At 45.5% G+C, this 26,423-nt stretch overlaps 3 protein-coding genes across 3 annotated transcripts in view; 1 reads left to right on the top strand and 2 right to left on the bottom strand.

Annotated features, from left to right (window-relative positions):
• The window catches only part of LOC146986490 (protein NLRC3-like), a 31,438-nt gene extending 8,083 nt beyond the window's left edge, over positions 1–23,355 (bottom strand). Inside the window, exon 1 of the mRNA XM_085780372.1 lies at positions 23,303–23,355. The gene's annotated coding sequence lies outside the window, so the exon portion shown is untranslated. The remainder of the gene's footprint in view (positions 1–23,302) is intronic.
• Positions 1–26,423, top strand: part of grm8b (glutamate receptor, metabotropic 8b) — a 589,884-nt gene that overhangs the window by 92,573 nt on the left and 470,888 nt on the right. The gene's annotated exons all lie outside the window — the stretch shown is intronic.
• Positions 1–26,423, bottom strand: part of LOC146986482 (uncharacterized) — a gene marked incomplete at its 5' end in the record, with an annotated part of 532,005 nt that overhangs the window by 225,206 nt on the left and 280,376 nt on the right. The window contains one exon of the mRNA XM_085780485.1: positions 6,661–6,834. Within this exon, the coding sequence (XP_085636611.1) occupies positions 6,661–6,834 (174 nt within the window). The remainder of the gene's footprint in view (positions 1–6,660; positions 6,835–26,423) is intronic.

Below are 26,423 nucleotides of genomic sequence, written 5' to 3'. Positions count from 1 at the left end.
ATCAATTGGTCCTCGTGCTACGTCACCACATTCACGCGCATCCCTTGGCTGCACACACAGCCCTTCATGCCGTTCTCTCCCCTCATTGGATAACACTTGTATCCCACAAGGAAAATTTTCTCCTCGGGTTACAGCAGAGCAGAGTGACGGAGAGACTCGTGTTTAGGCTGAAATACTTCATGTAAGTGATTGCTGACGGAAAATAGGACTATTTAGGACTTATATTAACAAAAACATTCCACTGATATCTGCTTTAATATAAACGTATTTCATACAGGCTACTGCAATAATACACAAAAATATGCATTAAAACCTCAACAAATAACTTAAAATGTCTAAATTCTAACCGTTTAAGACGTGGGCCGCCATGTTTTGATGTTTGTTCATGTTGCTGCTGTTGATCTGTATGTGGCTGATTTGATGCTTCTGCTTTTATGGAGGTGAAGTATTTGATGAATTAAAGGGAAAGTTAAAGGTCAAATGTCTCTCTTCTCTCCTCCCCCTCTCGCTTCCTCCCTCCCCCCTTCTCTCTCTCCCCCCCCTTCCCTCCTCCCCTCTCTCTCCTTTCTCTTTCTCTTCCTCCCTCCCTCTAAGTCTCTCCCTGTCTCCCCCTCTCTCTACGCTCTCTTTCTCCACCTTCTCTCTCTCTCTCCTCCCCCACTTCCTCTATCTTCTCCCTCTTTCTCTCTGCCCCCTCCCTAAGTCTCTCCCTCTCTCCCCTTCCCTCTCACCTCTCTCTCTCCTCTCCCTCTTTCTCTCTGCCCTTCCTCCCTCCCCCTCTCTTCTCTCTCCCCCTCTATCTTCCTCCCTCCCTCTAAGTCTCTCCCTGTCTCCCCCTCTCTCCCTTTCCCCCTTTCTTTCTCTCTCTCTCCTCCCCCCTCTTCCTCTCTCTTTCCCCTCTTTCCTCTCTCTCTCCTCTCCTCCCCTCCCTCACTCTCTCTATCCTCTTTCTCTCTGCCCCCTCTAAGTCTATCCCTCTCTCCTCCCCCACTTCCTCTATCCTCTCCCTCTTTCTCTCTGCCCCCTCCCCCTAAGTCTCTCCCCCTCCCTCTTTCTCTCTCCTCTCCTTCTTTCTCTCTGTCCCCTCCCTCCCTCCCTCTTCTCTCTCCCTCTCTCCCCATCCCTCCCCCCTCTCTCTCCTCTTTCTCTCTGCCCTTCCTTCCCTCCCCCCCCCTCTTTTCTCTCTCCCCCTCTATTTTCCTCCCTCCCTCTAGGTCTCTCCCTGTCTCCCCCCTCTCTCTTCCCCCTTCTCTCTCTCTCTCTCTCTCCTCACCCCCCTTCCTCTCTCTCCTCCCTCCCTCTTTCTCTCCCTCCTCCCTCCTCTTTCCTCTCTCTCTCCTTTTCTCCCCCTCCCCCACTCTCTCTATCCTCTTCCTCTCTGCCCCCCTCTAAGTCTCTCTCTCTCCTCCCCCTCATCCTCTCTCTTCTCTCTCTCTATCCTCTCCTTCTTTCTCTCTGCCTCCACCCTTCTGTCTCTTCTTTTCTCCCGTCTCACTTCCCCTCCCTCTCTCTACGCTCTCTTTCTCCCCCCTCCTCTCTCTCTCCTCCCCCTCTTCCTCTCTTCCTCTCTTCTCTCTCCTTCCTTTACTGTAGTGAAGTTGTATTCTGATGATGTTTTATTGTCCAATCACGTCCCATCGTTTGTAGCTCATTAACAGCGTCACATGTAAACGACACTAATAACCATTAAACATTAATTATCTAGATCTAATAACTCTGAGACCAGATTGACACAGTGAAGTCAGTGATGTGTAAAAAGCTGCTGTAACTCTGATCGACCACCAGGTGTCGCTGTGTTCACATGTCTGAAGCTTCGTCAGGTTTTGTGAATGAGTTTGTGTCCTGGTTTAATAACTCATGACTCTTCAGGCTGCGTTCAAGGAAACCGGTTTTTCTCAGACTCCAGTGAAGTGGATCTTCTCCTCCGTCTGTTTCAGTGCACGTTGGTGACGGTGAGGACGACTCACGTCACGTTCAGGTGAGTCAGGAGATCTGACGCTGCTCGTCTCCTGACGTCGGATCAGACCGAGGCTTCATGTGTGTGTGTGTGTGTGTTCTTGTTCTTACTACGTTGTGAGGACCGGAGAGAGTTTTTCACCAGAGTGACGACATTTTTGAGAAGTGAGGACATTTTTTTGGCCTCACAAAGACAGCAATACAAGAGTGTGTGTTTCTAGTTCTGGTTCTTTCTGGTTCAGGTTTAGTTCTCTGTCCTGATCTTCAGACTGTAGATGTTCCCTCTCCTCCCTCGCCGACACCGACAGGACAGAAAAATAAAAAAAAATCTTCATATCCTTTTTAAGTTCTGAAGTTGTTAAAAAGATTTGATGTGGTGAAAGTGAAAAAAAGAGAGAAATGAACTATTACATGTTTTATTTTAACTTTTCTACTGACACTGATGTGGTTGGTGTAGAAGAGTGATGATGTTGTGCTATGAAGGGAGTTGTCCTCAGGGTGGCAGCAGAGGCTGGTTAGACTGGTTGACCTCTTGACCTGTCTGCATGTCGGCCATATTGAAACGTGTTCCAGGAAACAAACCTACAACGAAGCTCCTGAGTCCGTTTTTCTAGAATATCGTAATATAACGATTCTTACAGTTAAGTCTCCTCCTGCTCCTCCTCCTCCTCCTCCTGCTTCTCCTCCTCCTCCTCCTCCTGCTCCTCCTGCTCCTCCTCCTCCTCCTCCTCCTCCTCCTGCTCCTCCTGCTCCTCCTCCTCCTCCTCCTCCTGCTCCTCCTCCTGCTCCTCCTGCTCCTCGTTCTGCTCCTCTTCCTCTCTCTCTTTCTTCTTCCTCCTGCTCCTCCTGCTCCTCTTCCTCCTCCTCCCTCTCCTCTTCCTCCTCCTCCTCCTCCTCTTCCTCCTCCTCTCTCTCCTCTTCTTCCTGCTCCTCCTCCTCCTCCTGCTCCTCTTCCCCCTGCTCCTCCTCCTCTTCCTCCTCCTCCCTCTCCTCTTCTTCCTCCTCCTCCTCCTCCTCCTGCTCCTCCTCCTCTTCTTCTTCCTCTTCCTCCTCCTCTTGCTCCTCCTCCTCCTCGTCCTCCTCCTCTTCCTCCTCCTTCTCCTCCTGCTCCTCCTCTTCTTCCTCCTCCTCCTCCTCTTCCTCCTGCTCTTCCTCCTCTCTCTCCTCCTCCTCCTCCTCCTCTTCCTGCTCCTCCTCCTCCTCCTCCTCCTCTTCCTCCTCCACCTCTTCTTCTTCTTCCTCCTCCTCCTCCTCCGCATCCTCTTCCTCCTCCTCCTGCTTCTCCTCTTCCTCCTCCTCCTCCTCCTCCTCCTCTTCCTCCTCCTGCTTCGCCTCCTCCTCCTCCTGCTCCTCCTCTTTCTCTCTCTCCTCCTCCTCCTCCTCCTCCATTTCTTCCTCCTCTTCCCCCTCCTCCTGCTCCTCCTCCTTTTCCTCCTCCTCCTTTTCCTCCTCCACCTCTTCCTGCTCCTCCTCGTCCTCCTGCTGCTCTTCCTCCTCCTACTCCTCGTCCTACTCCTCTTCCTCCTCCTCCCTCTCCTCCTCCTGCTCCTCTTCCTCCTCCTCTTCTTCCTCCTCCTCCTCCTCTTCCTCCTCCTCTTCTTCCTCCTCCTCCTCTTCCTCCTCCTCTTCCTCTTCCTCCTTCTTCTCCCCCTCCTCTTCTTCCCCCCCTCCTCCTCCTGCTCCTCCTCCTCCTCTTCCTCCTCTTCTTCCTCCTCTTCTTCCGCCTCCTCCTCCTCTTCCTCCTCCTCTTCCTCCTCCTCCTCTTCTTCCTCCTTCTCCTCTTCCTCCTCCTCTTCCTCCTCCTCCTGCTCCTCCTCCTCCTTGTCCTCCTCTTCCTCCTTCTCCTCCTCATCTTCCTCCTGCTCCTCCTCCTTTTCCTCCTCCTCCTGCTCCTCCTCCTCCTCTCCTCTTCCTCCTCCTCTTCCTCCTCCTCCTCCTCCTCTTCTTCCTCTTCCTCATGTCAGGAGTGAATGTCTTATAAATAAAATACAACCACACGACTGCACACATGCCTTAGAGATATAATGTATGAAAATGTTTCAGGTATTAAAATACACTTTTAAATGCAACACGGTGGTTAAAATAATGTGAAGTTAAGTTTTTACACGTCTGTGAACGAGGAAGAGAAAGGTTCCGACTGGAAACTTCTTCTTTTTTTCTTTTTTTTCTCCCTATGAGCTTTATTGAAAACATTGTAGATACAAAGGGATGTACAGAGAACAGGGTTGTACATACAATCAAACATGAAACATCAGACAGGTGCTCCAATATGTATCAATAAACATAAATAATAAATAAATCTAAATAAAATCTGGTTGCTTTAAGCAATATTAGAAAACATAAAATCATGAAAAAAATAACATATGTTATGGTAGCCTATAGAAGAAAAGGAAAAAAAGGGAAATAGAATGTGTAAGCTTTATTCTACTTATTTATTCTTTGAAAAATCTCTCATAAATATCTATGGATGTGATGCTTTGTTCAGTGTCAATTAGTGTAAGGGATTTCATGTACTCTTTGAACTCATGCAAGAAACTTCTGAAGTTGGGTGAGGTTTTGGAGTGTTTACATTTATGTATGTGAAATTTGCCATACAAAATGAATACGTTTATAATAAAGGTGATGTCCTTTTCTTCCGACCGGAAACTTCACAAACAGAATAATAATAAACAGTGACATCATTTCCGTTTCATGTGTGAATTTTTATTTATTTATTTTTGTTCAAAACTTTGTTTCACATTACAAAAACAGTTTTTCATAATAAAATGCAATCTATAAAGCATATCTATATTAAACGCCAGGGGGAATTTACAAGTTTACAAAAAAATGTTCAAGTTTTCACATATATTGAAAGTCTTAATCACTTTCTGGTTGCTTGAAATTTTGATGGAGGTTATGTATTGCTTGAGCTCACCGGTAAAAGAAGGTTTTTTTTTAAATTAACTTACATTTGTGAATATGAAATTTTGCCATTAAAATGATAAGGTTGATAATAAAAGTTATGTTGGCTTTTTCCTTGTTTTTTTTTCAGGTCAGGGAGCCCAAACAGTAGTACATTCCTCCAAAACAAAATAAAATCACCATCAACATTGATAGCAACAAAATTACAAATATCACTCCGTAGTTTTTCACGTGTGAATTAAAAAACTAAACCTGACAGTTCTTGCATTTATTCATAATCTCTTGTTCGACAACACATTCACTGTAAAACCATGAAAAAAACACATCCTTTTATTGTAATTTGCGAAAATAAACACTTTCATTTTGAAATGTAACTGAGCCTGACACCTAAATAATATTTATCTTTTTCATGTTGTTGTTGTTGTTGTTGTTTTAGCTGCTCTGCAATGATATTCTGATGTGTTATGACTACATGTTGAGTCTTGAAAGAGCAAATATTGAAAAAAAATTGAAAAAAACGTACAGGAAATTATGTACATATGTGTGTTAAGTTATAAAATAAAGGCTAGGGTTTCTTTTGTAAATCATACTTATCAATAATACTAAACAGTTTAATTAAATGGCATCTTTCTGTTTAATAAGACTGAGGGTGAAAAGAAGAAATTCGTTATAAAACATGTATTTTGGTCTTTTGCTGTGTTTTGTTGTGCACGACAAGTGGATGTGGCAGTAGGCTACTAACAGTAACACAGTAAAAATACTTAATGTATTAGTAGAACAGTAGAACAATAAGAGTAGTTTCTGTACATACAGTATCAGAGTAAAAGTACTTCTTACAAGTATCACAGTGAATACTATAATATAGGAGCAGAGTAAAAGTTTCTATAATTACAGTATCACAGTAAAAGTATTTAGTTAGGAGTTAGTGGAGTAAAAGTACTTCCTGTACTTGAGTGACAGGTGAAGCTCATTGTTCCTGTTTGACTCAACACCTTTACCTGTGACTGGATCACTGATGATTGACACATTGAAGCTGCTGCAGCGTTTTCTGAGTCTGTGATGTCATAGATGATGTCATGTGTGATGTCACATCCTGACAGGTTCACCTGCTGCACTTTACACTTTATTTCACTCCCACAGTCTCATCAGCTGTGGAAACAGCTACAGATCAGTAACACTTCAGAGTCTCCAGTCGAAAGTCTGGACTCTTCACAAGATCACGAAGCTGCTGCCAAGATGAAGGGCTCAGGTTGTTTTTGTAGCTCAGGTAGCCTTCTCCTATCAGCTGCAGGTGTCTCAGGTGGGAGGGGTTGGACTTCAGAGCTGAGACCAGAGAAGAACAACTGATGTCTGACAACCTGCAGTAACTCAATCTGAATAAAGAATAAAATAAGAAGATGAAATGAAGATCACACAATTGAAATATTTATTTAAGCCCACATAATAAAAAAGTACAAGGGTTCTTGCACACACAAACACACACACACACACACACACACACACACACACACACACACACACACACACACACACACACACACACACACACACACACACACACACACAGCTGCAGTGATCAGATCAGATCATTGATTATTGATCAGACTGAGTGAAATGAGCTGAAAGTGAAGAGTCATTGTCAGTGTGAGAGAAGAACAAGTGGAAACACGAGACAACAACTATTTCAAACGTCCTTCATTCATGACATCAAAGTCAACGATTCAAGTTCTGAGTGAAGATCAATCAGGTTCAGTTGTGGATCAAAGATCTAAGATCTACAACAGTAACAGTCAGTGAACTGACCTCAGAGTCTCCAGTCTACAGTCTGGACTCTCCAGAAAACCACTCAGATGCTTCACTCCTGAATCATGAAGGTTGTTGTGGTTCAGGTCCAGGTGTCTCAGGTGGGAGGGGTTGGACTTCAGAGCTGAGACCAGAGAAGAACAGCTGATCTCTGACAACCTGCAGTTCCTCAATCTGAATAAAGAATAAAAGCAGTGAGTTGAGGACAAAGCTCCTTGTTGACAGCGTTCAGTGTCTCATCATCTGTTCAGAGCTGAAGAAGCTTCAGAAAGAACAAGTTTAGAAAATCAAAGTCCAACAGCTGAAGCAACAGGAAGCAGGTTAAACAGTCACATAGAGAGAAAACAGCTCATTAATATTCATGAGAAGCTGCTGCTGCTTCAACACAGACGCAGTGACTCCGCCTCTTCACCTGTCAGCTCCACCTGTGGCTCCATCCAGACAAACTCATGTTGTGCAGCCACATTGATCAGAGATTTACTGACCATGCTCAAGACAACAAACATGTGAGGCTGAACTCTGTTACCATGACAACTAACGTGTAGAAACACATGCTGAATGAAGCTCAGAGACAGAAAAACCTGAAACCAGCTTATTATGGGATGTTGGCTTTGAATGTTTCACTATAAACATCACAGAGCCTCAGGAAAGAGGTGGAGCCAGCAGCTATTGATTATAGATCAGTTATTGTCTGATACATCACATGTGTTTCTGTAGTGGAGGTGAAACATGAAGAGAAACAGAGACTGGACTAAAAACCAGTGAGGTGCAGTCAGGGCTTTGATTTATTCACTTCATCTAAAGTTGGATTCTTTTTGACTTTCAGATAACTTTACTACAAGTTCAATGTGTCAGAATGTGGTGATTTTCATGGTCTAATAAAAGCCAGTAAACAGAGCTAGCTTCTGTCCAGGCAGCAGCTGCACAAACCACTCAGCCATGTGTAGTATTACAGAGCAAAGGCCCAGAGCTGCTCTGCCTCTTCTGTCAGTACGGTGTGTATGTGGCTGTTTGCACATGTGCAGTAAGTTCCCACAGAGAGTTCACATGGAGGTGAAGAGGCACAACGCTACGCTGCCTCTTAACTTAACTGCACCATGTCTGAGCTGCACTTCTGTTCACGTTGCCTTGGTGAATGGTCAACACACAGACGTGTCCCCTGGCAGGGTTGCCAACTTTTGGTCCTGGGCTGGAGTGAGATTCAGTGAGCTGTCCATAATAATAATAATAATAGTAGTAGTAGTAGTAGTAGTAGTAGTAATGCTTAATGTAGTTTGTCTCTCTGTCACACACACAAATACACACACACCATACCTGCAAACTGAGTAGAGGTGGAATAAGTGGTAAGTGGCAAATTAAACCCCTAGGGGGGTCTGGGGGCACCCTCCTGAAAATAAATTGTGATTTTAACATGTAAACTAAGCAGTCTGGTGTACTCTGAGAAGAAAATATGGGAAAAAACAACATTTGCTTCAGATAAGAGAGGGAAAAAGCATATCTGTGGTTCCTATCATTGTATGGCTGGAGTTGTATAGAGTTGTATCTCTCTCCTCTGCTCTCTGGCCTGAGCTGCCGGGAGCGTGCCTATGTTCCCTCTGGACTCTCTCTACCTATCTGGACTTTATCTATCTGGCCTGTCTAGCCTCTACCTGGTCTTTTTACTAAACTTAACCAACTCCTTTCTTCATTGCCTAAACCCAACCAATGGTGGGACCAAAGGGCTGAGGGAACATAGGGCCTAATTTTCAGTGACAACAAAAGTTAGAAATGAGGGAACAGGGCTGAGGGAACATAGGAATGACCCCTTAATAACAGCTGATGTCAGGACGGCATGGATTGTGGGGAAAAGGTGTTGCACATGTTTAAGACTTGGATCTGTGTGAACCATTGTGTATAAATGTGTTTGTTGTGAGGTTGTTGTGTGATGAGCTGTCTGAGGTGCCGACCCCCCCACAGCCCTGGTCTTGGTCTGTGAGCGCCTGCCTACCCTGTCCTACAGCCTCAGTGTGGATCAGTAGAATATCAGCCTCATGTGTGCAGCTCAGTATCAACACAACTTTCACATCACATTCATCTGAGCACAGAAATAAAACAGAGTCTGACCTCAGAGTCTCCAGTCTACAGTCTGGACTCTCCAGAAAACTACTCAGACCCTTCACTCCTGAACCCTGCAGCTTGTTGTTTCTGCTCAGGTCCAGGTGTCTCAGGTGGGAGGGGTTGGACTTCAGAGCTGAGCCCAGAGAAGAACAGCTGATCTCTGACAAACTGCAGCGCTCCAATCTGAATAAAGAATAAAAGAAGAAGATGAAATGATTGATGATTGATCAGATGTGTCCTGATCAATGATCAGTGTGTAAATGAGTAGAGGGACTTTGTCCTTGTGTTGTTGTGGATCATCATCATGTGGCCTTCTACACACATCATCCACATGTCAGCACAGATTCATCAGCTGCTGCTGACCTCAGATCAGTCTGTCAATATACAATCAATATCTGATCAATACCTGTTGGACTAAACACTGACTACAACTCTCTGATTCAGGACTGAACTGGATCAAAGACACACACACACACACACACAGGATGATAAACTGTGTGTGTGGTTAGTGGTTGCATGACTTTTTTAAAGTCGACTCTAATGTTATGAAAGTCGAGTCGACGTCAACTAGTCGCTGATGAAGTCGTTCATATTTTTCCTGTCATAACTGAAATCACAGGAGGAGGGAAACGCTTTGCAACAATCTGTATCCACTGACAGGTTGATAGAAATCAGTACAGAACAGCAGGTAAATAAACATACTGTATAACATTGTAACATACACTCCTATAGAAGTGAAAAGAAAATACTGGAGCTACTGTGCGTTAAACAATGAAGGAGGAAAACGACACACAGGCCTCGTCACCATCACAGTCCTGGGGCCTCAATTATCATTGTGGATACACGGTTTTTTACACGCTCTTTCCCCCGTTTTGTGCGTACGCACTTTTCTCCGCCTAATTTGGGATCTATCAAACCAAAACCTGTCGGGAGAAAGTGCCGAAATTTACGACCAGTCTGACCATGGCGTACCGGCATTTACACGCTTTTTGAAGAACAGGAGGAATTGGCGACGCCGCTGCAGAGTCAGAGAACTGCAGCGGCGAGGGAGAGAGGAGCGCGGACACTGTTTGAAGTAGCAAGTGGTGGTGATGATGACCCCCCCACACCACCACCACCACCGCACACGTGTTGACGTCGGCACTTTACATGAAAAGCACAGCGACTCTGATTTTTCCCCTGTGCATTTACACTAGTTTGCTCCTAAATACTGGCTTTATAAAACGAATTTCGTTTTCTTTTGATATCATATTGATATTTTTCCCTTGCATGTAGGCTACACCTCTTCCACAACCAGTCTGTCCAGTCTGGAAAATAATTTCTGGGACGTGCGTGTGTTACGTAGCCAGACTGGACACACACAAGCAAGCAGCAAGCACAATAATGTCGGCGCAAATCAAAGCAAATGAGAAAACATGATCAATATTTTTTGTGTGAATAATATTTATTGTATTCAACAAAAATGGGTGCTAGCTGCCCAACATCATTTTAGGAAAAGTCACAGACTGGTGGACTTCAATGTTTTTTTTCTTTTATATATATAGCTATGCACAAGTGAAAATCAAAGTCTTCCAGTGAACGGAAGTTGGGGGTTAGTGGAAAGGGGTGCAAAGTAGTACTGACTGGCAGTGGAAACCCTGCTTTAAATTATTATGACATAATCTAAAATAAAGGGGCAGAATAAATATGATTCTTCTTCTTTCTGTTCTGTTTCATTTAGATTTGGGAGTTTTTTGTTTTTATTGTAGCCTTTCAATGCAAGATGATGTTTCTGACTGATATTGCCGTGTTACCGTGTATCTCGCTTTCAGAGAAATTCCGCTTCTTTCTCCGCTCTCCGTCCGTCTGTTGTCTTCACCGTCTTCCACTGACGTCATTCCACACGTTTCCAGAGTGCACATGGCTACTTAATATGCACGTAACTGATTTGCATTGACCACATATGGTTGTGTGGGGCCGTTTAGGGGGCTGGGTATGAGGCGTGTTCTCATCCACGCTTTTCTCAGGTCCGGTGTGATTTATCAAGGGAAATACCGTGCAGCCATGTGTACGCAGAGTTTGATAGATCTGAAAAGAGTGTATATTTTTTGGTCATACGCACGTTTTGCCTTTCCGTCGTACTGAAAATTTAAGAGGACTTTTACACACTCTTTGATAAATGAGGCCCCTGGTTGATTTGTTGTTGTTGTTGTTGGTTGTTGTGTGCCATGTAACGCTGCCTATACAAGCAGGCTTTTTTGTGGGTTTGTTTAATTGCCTACTTATTTGGATAAGGTGGTGCACTAGTTTTCTCTTTTTTCTCAATGTAAAGTGGTGCGCTAGTGTTACCTCACTACACGCTCTCCAAGGAACACGGATCAACACCACTACTCCCTCCCTCACGATCATCCACGTCCTCAACGAGAATAACATTAATAACCAAGTCCGTGCATCAGCAACAGAAGACAATTTAAATCAATGACAGTTTTTTTTCTTCCAGCCACTCAGCTGTTGTTTCAAGCAGCTCTCCTAATCAAGCTCAAAACGTCATTGTGGAGCAGTAAAGTTGACTAGTCTGTGTAATCTCTAACTAACACACACACACACACACACACACACACACACACACACACACAAGCTTCTCCGGCCTCAGATCTACATCACATCTGCTCAGCTTCAGCTACAGTGGCTGATCCAGCTGTTCTGTTAGCAGCTTCATCTGAGAGCAGCTCATCATCATCATCATCATCATCATCATCATCATCATCATCATCATCATCATCATCATCATCATCATCATCATCATCATCATCATCATCATCATCATCATCATCATCATCATCACCACCACACTGACCTCTGAGTGACCTCTGACCCTTCACCTTCTACCAGCTGCAGTAACATGGAGTCACAATCAGTCGCTGCTTCAAACTGAACTTCACACATTTGAACTGAACACAGACAAAAGTCCAACAGGTCCAGTCAGTGAACTCACCTCAGAGTCTCCAGTCGACAGTTTGGACTCTCCAGTCCAGCACACACAACCTTCACTGATGAACCACTCAGGTTGTTTTCACTCAGGTCCAGTTGTGTCAGGTGGGAGGAGTTGGACTTCAGAGCTGAGGCCACGACTTCACAGAGACTCTCTGAGAGTTCACAACCAACAAGTCTGTGAAGAGAGAAAATATCAAATGTGTCAGAATCAAACCAGATGAAAGCTGCAGTAAAAACATGATGCATCTGATGATGTGATGAACATCTGAGCTTCAGCTCATCTTCTCTGACTGAGTTTAACAGGACACATTCAGTACGTTTACATGACACTTGGAAAAACCAAATTATTGCCTTAATCTGACTATAACTGGACAACTGAAGTGCATGTAAACACCTTAGTCCGACTGAAATCGGAGTTGGAGAACTCCGATTAAGACACCCAGATAATGCGATTGGAATTCGATTTTCTCCGTCATGTATACGCCTTAGTCGGAGTATAAGGACCCGTGTCCACCAGATGCGTTTTCAGCCTCTGGGCGTCTACTTTCCATTCAAACCCTATTGAGTTGGGCGCTCACAGCGCTCAGCTCCCTCGGCGGTAAAATGCCTTCGGCGCTTGCTTCTTTTTGTCGCGGCGCTCAGAGCGCTTCGAGTTGAAATCTGTTCAACTTTTAGAACAGCGCCGCGCTCGTCAATGCCACTTTTCCCCGCACTGACCAATCAGAATCAAGAAGGGGCGGGACATACGTTACCGACAGCGACACAACTGAAGACTTGGCTCGGTTTATATCATGACCCACACTTGTATTGAAGGTAGGCCGACCTCAGGCTCCATGTCAAAAGCTGCCGCTAATGCTGTTGTGTATTTCTGACACTCGTTGTAGTGTTTACATTAAACAAGGCAGGAACACGGAAGTGTCAGAGGACTCGTTTTGTAACCTAGCAACAGCGGCATTCTGACGAGGGAGAGAGAGAGCGCTAAGCGCTGGGAAAGCAGCGCTGAGGGCACTGTCAGCGCTGAAAGCGTGTCTGGTGGACACAGCCCCTAAATGGACAATGCATGTGCGCATGCCCCATAACAGTAGAGACGGCAAAAGTGGAGCAGAGAAGCCGCCCGAACCCTGCAAAGTAAAGAAAAAAACCCAACGTCAGCGCCGATTCAATGCATTTCACACAGAGCGACCACGACCAGCAAAAGTGTTTTATTAAAAAAAAAAAAAAAAAAAAAGAGAGAGAGAGAGAGAGAGAGAGGAAAAAGTGGACCCCGCCAGTTATTACATTACAAAGGACAGAAGTCCGACTTGACGCCAAAATCGAATTTTGGGCATAGCTCGATTAAGCTCTGCATGTAAACGTACTGACTGATCCTTCATTCTTTACATGCTCTCATTGAAGCAGAAGTAAGTGATATATTTGTGTTAATATAAGTCTTAAATAGTTATATCTTCCGACAGCAATCACTTACATAGAGTGTTTGGTCTGAAACACGGGTCTGTCAGTCACTCTGCTCTGCTCTGAGCCCAGGAGAAAACATTTCTCGTATCCTACAGTTTTTATCCAATGAGGAGAGAGAACGGCATGCAGGGCTGTGTGTGCAGCCAAGGAACGCCGTGAATGTGGCGACGTAGGGATGAGGACTGTTATGGTGCGTTCAAGGAAACTCGTATTTTTCCGACCGTGAAGTCGTACCAGTTCGATCTGGTACGAGATCACCGGTCGGAAGTTACGAGTGGCCGTTATAGTGACTTTCACCGGTAAAACAGGTCGGAAAAACACGAGTGGGTTGCCTGGAACGCTACAAAGTCGTAAGTTGTGACTTGAAGCTGTAATTTACGATTTCAAAAGCCTGCCTGGAACGCAGCATTAGCGAAAACGACTGGACCACTTACTTCTGCTTTAAGTGACATAATCTGGAAGCACTCAATCAATTTTCACTGTTATGCAGATGATACGCAACTCTACTTGTCCATGGAGCCAGATGACAAAAGCCGCCTCATCAATGCAAGACTGCCTGAAAGACATTAGATCCTGGATGTCCTCTAATTTCTTGCTACTGAATTCAGATTAAACTGAGGTCATTGTGTTTGGACCTAAACATCTCAGGGACTCGTTCTCTAATCCCCCGAGTACAACTGCGAGGAACCTTGGAGTCATTTTTGACCAGGACCTTTCCTTCAGCTCCCACATAAAACATGTGACTAGGACCGCCTTCTTCCATCTGCGCAGTATCACTAAGATTAGGAATATCCTCTCCCAGAGTGATGCTGAGAAACTAGTGCATGCAGGATGTCCGAAAAACTCTCTAAAGAGTCTCCAGCTGGTCCAGAATGCCGCAGCAAGGGTTTTGACAGGAGTTAGGAAGAGAGAACACATCTCTCTCCCACTTTAGAGTCTCTCCACTGTCTTCCTGTAGGATTTAGAATAGACTTCAAAATCCTTCTGCTGACTTATAAGGCTCTTAATGATAAAGCTCCATCCTATCTGAAAGAACTAATCATTCCTTACTGTCCTACCAGAGCACTCCGCTCCCAGAATGCAGGTCTGTTAGTGACTCCCAGTATCTCTAAAAACAGACTGGGAGGTAGAGCCTTCAGTTACCGGGCTCCTTTACTGTGGAACCAGCTCTCTCCATGGGTCAAAGAGGCAGACACTCTAGTTACATTTAAGTCTAGACTTAAGACCTTCCTTTATGACAGGGCTTTTAGTTAGGGCTGGTTCAGGTAGCTCTGAACCATTTTATAGCTACGCTGCTATAGGCTTAGACTGCTGGGGATACATCTGGTTACATGGAGCCCTCCCCTCTCCTCTCCTCTCCTCTGGCACATTTTTAAACTGTTCTGTTGCACTTTGTAGTTTGGTAGTTTGTGGGTGTGTCTGTCTCACAGTCTCTCAATTGGTTCTTTTTGAGTTGAAGGATTGAACACATGCTGAACATTTTGCAGATGGGTTTAAAAATCTGCAGTAGCCTAATCAAGACAGGTGTGTGGCTGATCCAGCTGTTCTGTTAGCAGCTTCATCTGAGAGCCAGCTCCTCATCATCATCATCATCATCATCATCATCATCATCATCATCATCATCATCATCATCATCATCATCATCATCATCATCATCATCACCACACTGACCTCTGAGTGACCTCTGACCCTTCACCTTCTACCAGCTGCAGTAACATGGAGTCACAATCAGTCGCTGCTTCAAACTGAACTTCACACATTTGAACTGAACACAGACAAAAGTCCAACAGGTCCAGTCAGTGAACTCACCTCAGAGTCTCCAGTCGACAGTTTGGACTCTCCAGTCCAGCACACAGCACCTTCACTGATGAATCACTCAGGTCGGTGGTTTTACTCAGGTCCAGTTCTGTCAGGTGGGAGGGGTTGGACTTTAGAGCTGAGGCCACGACTTCATAGTGACTCTCTGAGAGTTTACAACCAACAAGTCTGTGAAGAGAGAAAATATCAGAATCAAATTAGATGAAAGCTGCAGTAAAACTGTCAGCCGTTGTTCCACCACCAACAGGACATGAGTCTTTATGATCTATCTTTACGCTGGAGCAGGTTGCCGGCTCGGTGCCGCTGGAGCAGGACGCCGGCCTGCCAGGAAGGCCTTGCGGACCAAGCTACGGATGGTGAGCGGGAAGCAGCCGGTAAGTTGAACATTGGGCAATATGGCAGCGAATCCCACCAAGCTCCAGGTTTTCAGCAATAGAAATATGTGCACCTGTGTCATCCCTGTAGCCTAGACTAGTTGGAGCCCTAACCGTAACACTTTACTTACCAGGGTGGAGTGTGGTTGCGACAATATACTATCCAATTGTTGCTTAATACATTTTTAATCTTCTTGCAAAAAATTGACATTATTTTAGTGTCATGGATAATGAAGTTTGGCAAATATCAGAATTTTATCTTAAAAACTGAATGCAATTTGGGGCGTCGCATGGCGTAGTGGTTGGAGCGGGCACCCCATAAATCGAGGCACAGTCCTTGCTGCAGTCGGCCCTGGTTTGAATCCAGCATTGGGCGCATTCCCCCTCTCTCTGCCTCCCCGTTTCCTGTCTCTCTTAACTATACTTTCGATAAAGGCAAAAATGCCCAAACAATATATTTAAAAAAAAAAACTGAATGCAATTTATGTAGTATCAGATTTTTGTTTAGATAACAGAATTTCTGACATTTTGACAATTTCTGTAATCTGCCTTGACAAAAGCTGCCCGGACAGTGACTCCGTGAGTCGATAAATGAAGCTACACGCCAGTTCTCAGTTCCTGCCAGTTAGCTCAGTGAGTTAGGAGCTGCTTCTTGGTGTGAGAGATTGTGGGTTCGAGGCTCAGCAAGGGTGATAATGACACATCAAAATGCCAGATGTCCTCAAATGGAAACATAAGACTATAGTCCTGATGGAGCCATCAGAGCAAGCCTCTGGATTTAAAATCTTCATAATAAATCAAGCATATGTGCTACAGATTTGGAATTTTGCCTAATTTTGCCTTGAATCTGCTCCTTGACAACAGCGGTCTGGACAGTGACTCCCTGAGTCGATAAATTAAGCTGCACTTTCACTTCACTGTCAGTCTCACTTCCAGCTAATTAGGTTTGTGAGTTAGGAGCTGGTTCTTGGTGTCAGATGTTGTGGGTTCGGGACCCAACAAGGGTGAAGATGATGACACATCAAAATGTCAGATGTCATCAACTGGAATCACTACACAATAGTCCTGATGGTGGCGTCACAGCAAGCCTCTAAATTTAAAAACTTTGAAAATTCACAAATCAACCATATTTACTGTTGTTGTTTGTGTGATTTAAGCGCTACTCTGTTTCCCTTTTAATTCCCCCTCAGGAATGAATAAAGAAATTTGATTGATTGATTGATTGATTGATTGATTGATTGATTGATTGATTGATTGATTGATTGATTGATTGATTGATTGATTGATTGATTGATTGATTGACCTTCAACAGTAGGGCACTGTATAACATGACAACGTTTAGAAAATAACATTTGGCTATGGTTCTCTTTAAGTGTTTATCTAAATATTGATCTAAACTACTAATCAATAATTTTATTGATCATGTCTGGACTCACCGAGCCTTCCTGCAGTTCCTCACAGCTGGGATCAGTCTTAGTCGTCCCTCCTGTATTGTGTTGTACTTGCTCAGGTCGAACTTGTCCAGAACCTGCTCTGACATCTGCAGCATGTAGGCCAGAGCTGAACACTGGATCTCAGAGAGTTTCTCCTCTGATCTGTTCTCTGACTTGAGGAACTGTTGGATCTGCTGATGAACTGACTGGTCCTTCATCTCCGTCAGACAGTGGAAGATGTTGATGCTTCTGTCAGGAGAGATCTTTGTCTTCTTTTCCTTCAGGTTGTTGATGGTTCTCTGGATGGTTCCTGGACTGTTGTCTGTCTGACCCAGCAGACCTCCTAACAGCCTCTGGTTGGACTCCAGAGAGAGGCCATGAAGGAAGCGAACAAACAGGTCCAGGTGACCGTTTCTACTTCTGAAGGATTTCTCCAAGACTCTCTTCAGTAAGTCATCCAGCGTTGAATCAACATGTTTTTCTCCCAGGAACTTCTTGAGGACCTGTGTGTTCCTGTTGGTGAAACAGTGGAGCATGTAGACTGCAGCCAGAAACTCCTGAACACTCAGATGAACAAAGCAGTAGACTGTTTTCTGGAAGATCACACTCTCTCTTTTGAAGATCTCAGTACAGAGTCCTGAGTTCACCAAGGCCTCTGTGACATCCAGACCACACTGCTCCAGGTCTTCTTGGTAGAACATGATGTTTCCTTCCTGCAGCTGTTCAAACGCCAGCCTCCCCAGCTTCAGAAGAACTTCCCTGTCGGCCTCCGTCAGCTCCTGTGGACTCGTCTTGTGTCCTCCATGTCCGTACTTGTTCTTCTTCCTCTTTGTCTGGACCAGCAGGAAGTGTGAGAACAGGTCAGTCGTGGTCTTGGGCAGCTCTCCTCTCTGGTCTGTGGTCAACATGTGCTCCAGAACTGTAGCACTGATCCAGCAGAAGACTGGGACTTGACACATGATGTGGAGGGTCCTGGACGTCTTGATGTGTGAGATCATTCCTCTGGACAGATCTTCATCACTGGACCTCCTCCTGAAGTACTCCTCCATCTGGGCGTCAGTGAAGCCTCGGACCTCTGTTACCCTGTCAACACATGTAGGAGGGATCTGATTGGCTGCTGCAGGTCTGGAGGTGATCCAGACCAGAGCCGAGGGAAGCAGATTCCCCTGGATGAGGTTTGTCAGCAGCACGTTGACTGATGACGTCTGTGTGACATCAGACACAACCTCCCTGTTGTTGAAGTCCAGTGACAGTCGGCTTTCATCCAGGCCGTCAAAGATGAAGAGAAGTTTACAGACAGCCAGCTGCTCTGCTGTGACCTTCTGTAATGTTGGATGGAAAACATGGAGCAGCCTGAGAAGACTCAACCGCTGATCTCTGATCAGGTTCAGCTCCCTGAACGAAAGCAGAACCAGCAGACTGACATCTTGGTTCTCCAAGCCCTCGGCCCAGTCCAGAGTGAACTTCTGCACCGAGAAGGTTTTTCCAACGCCAGCGACGCCGTTGGTCAGAACCACTCTGATGGGTCTCTGTTGGACAGGTGAGACCGTAGAGACGTCCTCTCTCTGTTGGACAGGTGAGACCGTAGAGACGTCCTCTCTCTGTTGGACAGGTGAGACCGTAGAGACGTTCTCTCTCTGTTGGACAGGTGAGACCGTAGAGACGTCCTCTCTCTGTTGGACAGGTGAGACCGTAGAGATGTCCTCTCTCTGTTGGACAGGTGAGACCTTAGAGACGTCCTCTCTCTGTTGGACAGGTGAGACCGTAGAGACGTCCTCTCTCTGTTGGACAGGTGAGTCTTTAAAGATGTCGTTGCACTTGATTGGAGTGTCATGGAGGGTCTTCTTCTTGGACGTCGTCTCCATCTGTCTCACCTCATGTTGGGTATTAACCTCTTCACTCTGTCCCTCTGTGATGTAGAGCTCAGTGTAGATCCTGTTGAGGAGGGTTACACTTCCTGTTACACTTCCTGTTCCCTCAGTTCCTTCAGTCACTCGTTCACATCTGCTCCTCAGACTGATCTTATGTTGATCCAAAACCTCCTGCAGACCACGATCTGCTGAGAGACAAGAGACAGAGTCAAACTGAAGACAGAGAGTCTGACAATCCGATCAGATTATTTTCATCAGCTACAGAAAAACTACAGACAACAAAGAGAAGGTTTGAATCATCATCTTAAATGTCAGTGCTGTGTGATGGAACAAAGACTCTGGAGAAAACAACAGGTCCTGGTTTCACAAATGACCACATCAGCAGACAGATGTTCAGTCTCACTTTGTACACAGCTGCTCTGATTGGCTTGTCTGCAGCTCACCTCTGGTTCTGGGTCTTTTTCCACACTGGGGACAGGAGGGGGGTCCTGAAGAACCAGACTGGTCCCAGTCTGAGGTGAAGCACTGTCTGCAGAACCAGTGTCTACAGCTGGTGGAGACTGGATCCTTCAGGACGTCCTGACAGAGACCACAGCAGGACAGCTGCTGGTCCACAGAGACACCACTCCTCTTCCTCCTGTCAAGACATTTCTGGATCAACAACATGTCACAGCTCCACATCTGAGCTCTGATTGGTTAACCACCTCAAGGGGGCGGGGCTTCAGTAAGCAGAGGAGCAGAGAGAGAGAAAGTAGAGGAAGACAAGTGTAGAGAGACGAGCTGAATGAAGACCTGGGGCCTCATGTATCAATGTTGCGTACGCACAAAAAAGTGGCGTACGTCATTTTCCACGCCAACGTTCAGATGTATCAAAAGTGAAATGACCGTGGAAAAGTGCGGTGGCCCACGCCAACTCCATAGCTGGCGTACGCACGTTTCTACTGCTGTTGTTCCTTTGGCGACACTTAGAGGTGAAGCTGGGAAACTGTTAATAATGTGAAAACAATTAGTCCTCAGAGTAATGTGCACATCAGAGACACATTTATGAACAACCCATCCACGTGTTGCAATTAGATAGGTGGATAGAAAAGCATGCGCAAAGTGGTGCAGAAAATAGCATCAGCTTTAGTCTTAAGATATTGCAGATGCTGCAGTGCGAAGTGCACACGAGTCCCGGAGGTTTTTTTTTTTTTTTGCACATGATGACTCCGAGGGCAATTCTCTTGGAACTGAACGCAGTGAGAGCGCGACACGTCGGGGAGCCATCACCTCCATTCAGGTGCTGACCACACTGTGAACAGGAAGCATTTTTATACTATAAATGTACAGATCATATGTGATGCGTAAATGCATCACATATTAACAAACATTGAGGCGAGATGGCTGGTTCAGCGCACGATTCATTCATTCAGCATAGCTGGGTACAGATTACAGCCTGGGACTGTATGCGCGCAAAGTAAATGTATTTGTTTAATTGTCCTATTTAACCCCCCGCCCCGATGCACATTGAGCATGTCTGCCGAAATATCACACTGTCAGTGACTTTCTTTTTGCTGGTTAAACTACACAGACTGTGTGAAGTACTTAAAGCAGATATCAGTGGCACGGCCGTTTCGGCTAATGCTGTGTTCAAGGCAGGCTTTTGAAACCGTAAGTTACAGCTTCAAGTCACAACTACGACTTGGTAGCGTTCCAGGTAACCCGTAGCTCGTGTTTTTACCGTCCTGTTGTCTGTGAAAGTTCCCTATAACGGCCACTCGTAACTTCCGACCCGTGAACTCGTACCAGATCGAACTGGTATGACTTCACAGGAAGGAAAAACACAAAGTACGAGTTTCCTTGAACGCACCATGAGTTAGCAGCCCCCGCCCTTGCCAGGCATCAATTGGTCCTCGTGCTACGTCACCACATTCACGCGCATCCCTTGGCTGCACACACAGCCCTTCATGCCGTTCTCTCCCCTCATTGGATAACACTTGTATCCCACAAGGAAAATTTTCTCCTCGGGTTACAGCAGAGCAGAGTGACGGAGAGACTCGTGTTTAGGCTGAAATACTTCATGTAAGTGATTGCTGACGGAAAATAGGACTATTTAGGACTTATATTAACAAAAACATTCCACTGATATCTGCTTTAATGTCAATAAACACATGCGTAAAGTTGGACATGTGTCTTTATCAGCCTCCCTGGCGCACTTCTGCATTTATTTACTACGCCATCTGTGTATAAAAGAAGGCAAATAAAATTGTAAATCCATTTCACATAATTTAATTAGAGTACAGTGTCTGCTTTCATTTGGGATGACAGCGGTCCTCCGCCTCACATTCACCTTTATATAACACACACACTCTCCCACCCCCTTTGTGATGGTGCCGGAGGACGGCAAAAAAAAAAGAAAAAAAGATGTTTACACGGCTCAACTTTATCGAGGAGCACCTTCCACTCAAATTTGGTTAAATTGCTGTTCCTCACAGTTTTTCATGGTGTTATCTGACCGTAAAGAGAAGGGAATCTTTGGTGCAGGCCTTATTTACATTGATTTGCATATTTAAATGGAGGCGTGGACAGGGAGGAGATTACCACTTCGGCATGTGCGCTCAATTCCACGTTGATTGGGATGTACAAAGGAAAAGTGCTTGGATCCATGTGTACGCACACTTTGATACATCAGATTTTCTTTGTGCGTACGACAGTTTCTGGATTTTGGCGTACGCCATGTTTCAGTATGAAATCCACGCAAGTATTGATACATGAGGGCACTGGTCCTGAACTGGTCTGGTTTCTGTCTCTGTTTATCTGTTGACCTTAAATCTGGACTCTAAAACAAACTCCCTGTTAGTTTGAGTCTCTTCAGTTCTGCGTCGTCTCGTCTGGTTTTTACTCCAAATGTGTGAAATGATTGAGAAGCTGTTGGTGGTGTTTTCCTCTTTCAGACACTGATCATGTGTTTGATGTTGGTTCTGGACTGAGTCCTATCAGCTCTTTAACTAATGAGCTCCTCATCCAGACGCTGCTGTGTGGCTCTAATGAACCTGTGTTGGAGCTCTGATCCAGTGTGAGGAGGCTGAAGCTGACAACAGAAGCTTCAGCAGCTCCACCTGAGCTTCACTACATGTTGTGGAGAAGCTCAGACAGTCACAGACAGGAAACAGGAAACACTGATCACTCCTGTCTGGTTCCTGACTTTTCAAAATAAAAGTCTGTGTGTATCAGCTGCTTTAATCTCTACTGTGACTTCAGTTTAAAGGCTCAGACGTGTGGATCATTAAAGTGTTGGTGCAGCAACGTTCACACTGACTGAGGGTGATGACACAGGAACATGAGGACGCTGTGCTTCATCAGTCTGATGGACAGAGTGTGTGTGCATGTTTCTGTCTCTGAGGTTTGTTGTGAACCTTCAGAGTCTGATGGATCTGGTTCCTGGTTTCTCTCTGTTTCCTTCACATGAGTCTAATGACTGAATCATCTTCAGCTCAGTTTACAGTAGAAACCGCCTCTTACTGTAACTCTGAAGGTCCAGGTCCAGGTCCAGGTCCAGGTCCAGGTCCAGGACTGAATAGTGGAGGATTCAATTCTTTAGACCAGTCACTCTTCATGGACAGACAGATGGATCCTGGAGACTCTGCTCTCAGTCTGTGGTTCTGACCTCTGCAAACACAAACATGTTTTTATTCACATCACATTGATCACTGATCAGTTCTCTGATCACAGATGCATTGTGGGAAGTCTCCAGTGACGTCAGCGTCCAGCACCACACACTGTAGTGAAGGATGGAAGCAACACAGCAGCATCATAGACAACAGTGTAGAGTCAGTCAGTCATTAACTGTGTCCACTGTCCAGCTGCTGAACATCTGTCTCACATCAGCTCTACACTGGATCTCACACACACACACACACACACACACACACACACACACACACACACACACACACACACACACACACACACACACACACACACACACAGGCAGGCTTGGGGAGTAATGGATTACATGTAATGTAAGATTGCTGGTATATTTGATAAAATGTGGATTACATCTTGTCAGGATTACATTTTTAAAATCAAACACATATTTATGGGATACTCAGTGTTTTTGACTTTGAGTAATCTAATCGATGAGGACTGATGCGTGCTGGCTGCTTGATATTCTTAATTTGCATGTTTGGTATTGAAGTAATCCAAAAATAATTAGTTAAGTTTAGTTTAATAAGTTTATTTGTATCAGGGGCAATGTACAAGATAACATTAGTCTCGAAATGAGAAGAGATGCCTTGTAGCGGATTTAGCCTACTAGCTACTTTCCATCCGTTGTCCCTGGGCAGGTGAATAAGTAACAATACAAAGGTAAGAATGATCAATTTACATAGCGTTCTAAACATCCATACACATGTACATAATACACCCTCTCACACACACAAACACTCAAGACATATTTCATATCAGAAAGAAACATACAGTTATTAAAATACTAAATATCTAAAAAATAATCCAGTACATTACTTTGATTAGAGTAAGTCACCGATTACATTATTTTAACATGTAATTTGAAATTGTACTGGATTACATTCTTAAAGTAACTCTCCCAACCCTGCACACAGGTCTGTATCTGGTTTCTTACCGTGACTGTGAAGGTCCAGGTCCAGGACTGAAGACTGGAGGTTTTCCTTTGGACCGGTCATTCTTCAGAGACTTTGATCTGTCCACCTGTTTCGCCACATTACCACTCATCTTCAGGACTTCAGTCAGTCTGAGAGGGAAACCAGTAACACACACACACACACACACACACACGGGATCAAGACACACCCAAATCCACCGAGGACAAACTATAATCACGTCCTTGTCTGATCCAGTCGTTGACCTCCACCACTCATAGGACTTTGACATTAAATCCATGTTCATCCAGTCACCGTGACCTTTGACCTTTGATGTTTGTTCTGAGTTTGAAGAAGTTGTGTGGAGGTGAATCTGAGACAATGTGCTGACGTATGTACGGACTACGTCTGACTCTTCTTCCCTCCACAGTCCACACAGACAAACTGACTCTCACACTCTGACATAACAACAACAACAACAACAACAACAACAACAACAACAATAATAATAATAATAATAATAACAACAATAATGTTGTGTGGACACTCACTCGTCTCAGACTTCAGTTTCTCTCCTTCTGCTCCGTTCACTCTAACATGGCGTCTGAACATTTTTACTTTCACTTACTTCTCAGCATTTACAGGAAATCCCACAAGTTCATGGCGACAGAGGGAGGGGAAGTCTCTTTCTACAGTAGAGTGGCGCCACCTGCTGGGTAACTCCTGGTATTACACCTGTATGGACAGGTGAACTCTGACACCATGAATAAACAGTGAGCTGAGATCCAGCTGTGGTAGAAGAGCTGCTGAGAGATTTAAAGACACTCCACTACAAGTTACAGCTCAGTCTGTTCTCTGTCTTATTCATCACACATGTTGTCATCAACTAATTTGTGTCTCAGTGTTGTAACTTAACTCTCCCCGGTCTGGCAACACGACCATATATGGAAAACACAACCACAACTAAATGTAAGTCCACACAGAAACCAGGAGGATACAAGGAGAATCATGATGAACTCCTTTTAGAAATGCACTCATTGACATAATGTGTTCCCTAGCCCCTTACCCTAACCTTAACCATTACTCTGAACCTAATTTAAACCTAATTATAACCTAAAGTCTTAACCCTCAAACAGCCCTTGGGAAAAGTGAGGACGGGCCAAAATGTCCTCACTTCCCCTAAATGTCCTCACTCTGTTGGTTAAAAACTCTTGACGGTCCTCACAACGTAGTAAATACAAGAACACACACACACACACACACACACACACACACACACACACACACACACACACACACACACACACACACACATTTTACAGGTGTTTTTCTGTGGGGAACAGAAGCTGATTGTGCTGAGTTCATCTCTGACTCTGGGATTAGAAAGAATAAATTATCATGTGTAACAAGTGGGCGTGTCACTGGTGGCCAATCACATTATCAGCATTATTTTCATCTCTCTCTCTCTGATTGGTTCAGGACGGCTACTTGCTACAGTGGACCTGATGTGTTCAGAGGAGGAAGAGGAGGAGGAGGAGGAGGATGAGTTGTTTCTAATCTTGGAGTAAAGCTTGACAGTGATTTTAAACTGGACCAACAGATCAACTCTGTCGTCAAAACCAGTTTTTGAGTCCTGGTCCTGGTCCTGGTCCTGGTCCTGGTCCTGGTCCTGGTCCTGGTCCTGGTTCCTGGTTCTGGTCCTGGTTCCTGGTTCCTGGTTCTGGTCCTAGTCCTAGTCCTGGTCCTGGTCCTGATCCTGGTCCTAGTCCTGGTTCCTGGTTCTGGTCCTGGTCCTAGTCCTGGTTCCTGGTTCTGGTCCTGGTCCTGGTTCCTGGTTCTGGTCCTGGTCCTGGTTCCTGGTTCCTGGTCCTGGTTCCTGGTCCTGGTTCCTGGTCCTGGTCCTGGTCCTGGTCCCTGGTCCTGGTCCTGGTCCTGGTTCCTGGTTCTGGTTCCTGGTTCTGGTTCTGGTTCCTGGTTCTGGTCCTGGTCCTGGTCCTGGTTCCAGCTGGTTCTGGTCCTGGTCCTGGTCCTGGTCCTGGTCCTGGTCCTGGTTCTGGTCCTGGTCCTGGTCCTGGTCCTGGTCCTGGTTCCTGGTCCTGGTCCTGGTTCCTGGTCCTGGTTCTGGTCCTGGTTCCTGGTCCTGGTCCTGGTCCTGGTCCTGGTCCTGGTTCCTGGTCCTGGTCCTGGTCCTGGTCCTGGTCCTGGTCCTGGTCCTGCTCCTGCTCCTGGTCCTGGTTCTGGTCCTGGTTCCTGGTCCTGGTCCTGGTCCTGGTTCCTTGTCCTGGTTCCTGGTCCTGGTCCTGGTTCCTGGTCCTGGTTCTGGTCCTGGTTCCTGGTCCTGGTCCTGGTCCTGGTCCTGGTCCTGGTCCTGGTCCTGGTCCTGGTCCTGGTTCCTGGTCCTGGTCCTGGTCCTGGTCCTGGTCCTGGTCCTGGTCCTGCTCCTGCTCCTGGTCCTGGTCCTGGTCCTGGTCCTGGTCCTGGTCCTGGTCCTGGTCCTGGTCCTGGTCCTGCTCCTGCTCCTGCTCCTGGTCCTGGTCCTGGTCCTGGTCCTGGTCCTGGTCCTGGTCCTGGTCCTGGTCCTGGTCTCCGTGGTCACCTCCCTCATAGGTGAAGCCGCAGCAGCAACGAGCATCAGGCTGAGCAGCAGAAACAGGATGGAAGGTCTGGGGTCGACTGATGCCTCATTCATGTTCAGGGGTTCAGTCGCCACTCGGCTAAAGGTGCAGTTCACGTATTACAGAACCGTCTCTGACCTGGAGGAGTTTTGCTGCGTTCATAACAACTCGGAGGTCGGGATTCCCAACTCGGAAATGTCCGACTTCCGACATCATTGCGTTCACGCTGCAGGAACTCGGAAGAAAAAAAACATGGATACCTGAAGGAAGTTTGGCGTATTATTGTGGCTCATCGCTGAATACGAGAAATAAATGCAGCAGTAAATGATGTTTATTTTGGAGGAGAGGAGACGCCGCAGATGAGTGCACATATAATGTTACGGCCTCGATAACAGTTTAACGTTATTTCCAGACCGCAATTTCACACCATACATCAATCACAGCTTAATATAGACGTATTTCATAGAGGCTACTGCAATAATACACAAAAATATGCATTAAAACCTCAACAAATAACTTAAAATGTCTA

This window comes from Trachurus japonicus, chromosome 6 (assembly GCF_045865225.1).
Source record: "Trachurus japonicus isolate A0001 chromosome 6, Traja_1.0".
NCBI lineage: Eukaryota > Metazoa > Chordata > Actinopteri > Carangiformes > Carangidae > Trachurus > Trachurus japonicus.
The sequence above is the reverse complement of the archived record's forward strand: the minus strand, read 5'-3'. Positions and strand labels throughout refer to the sequence as shown.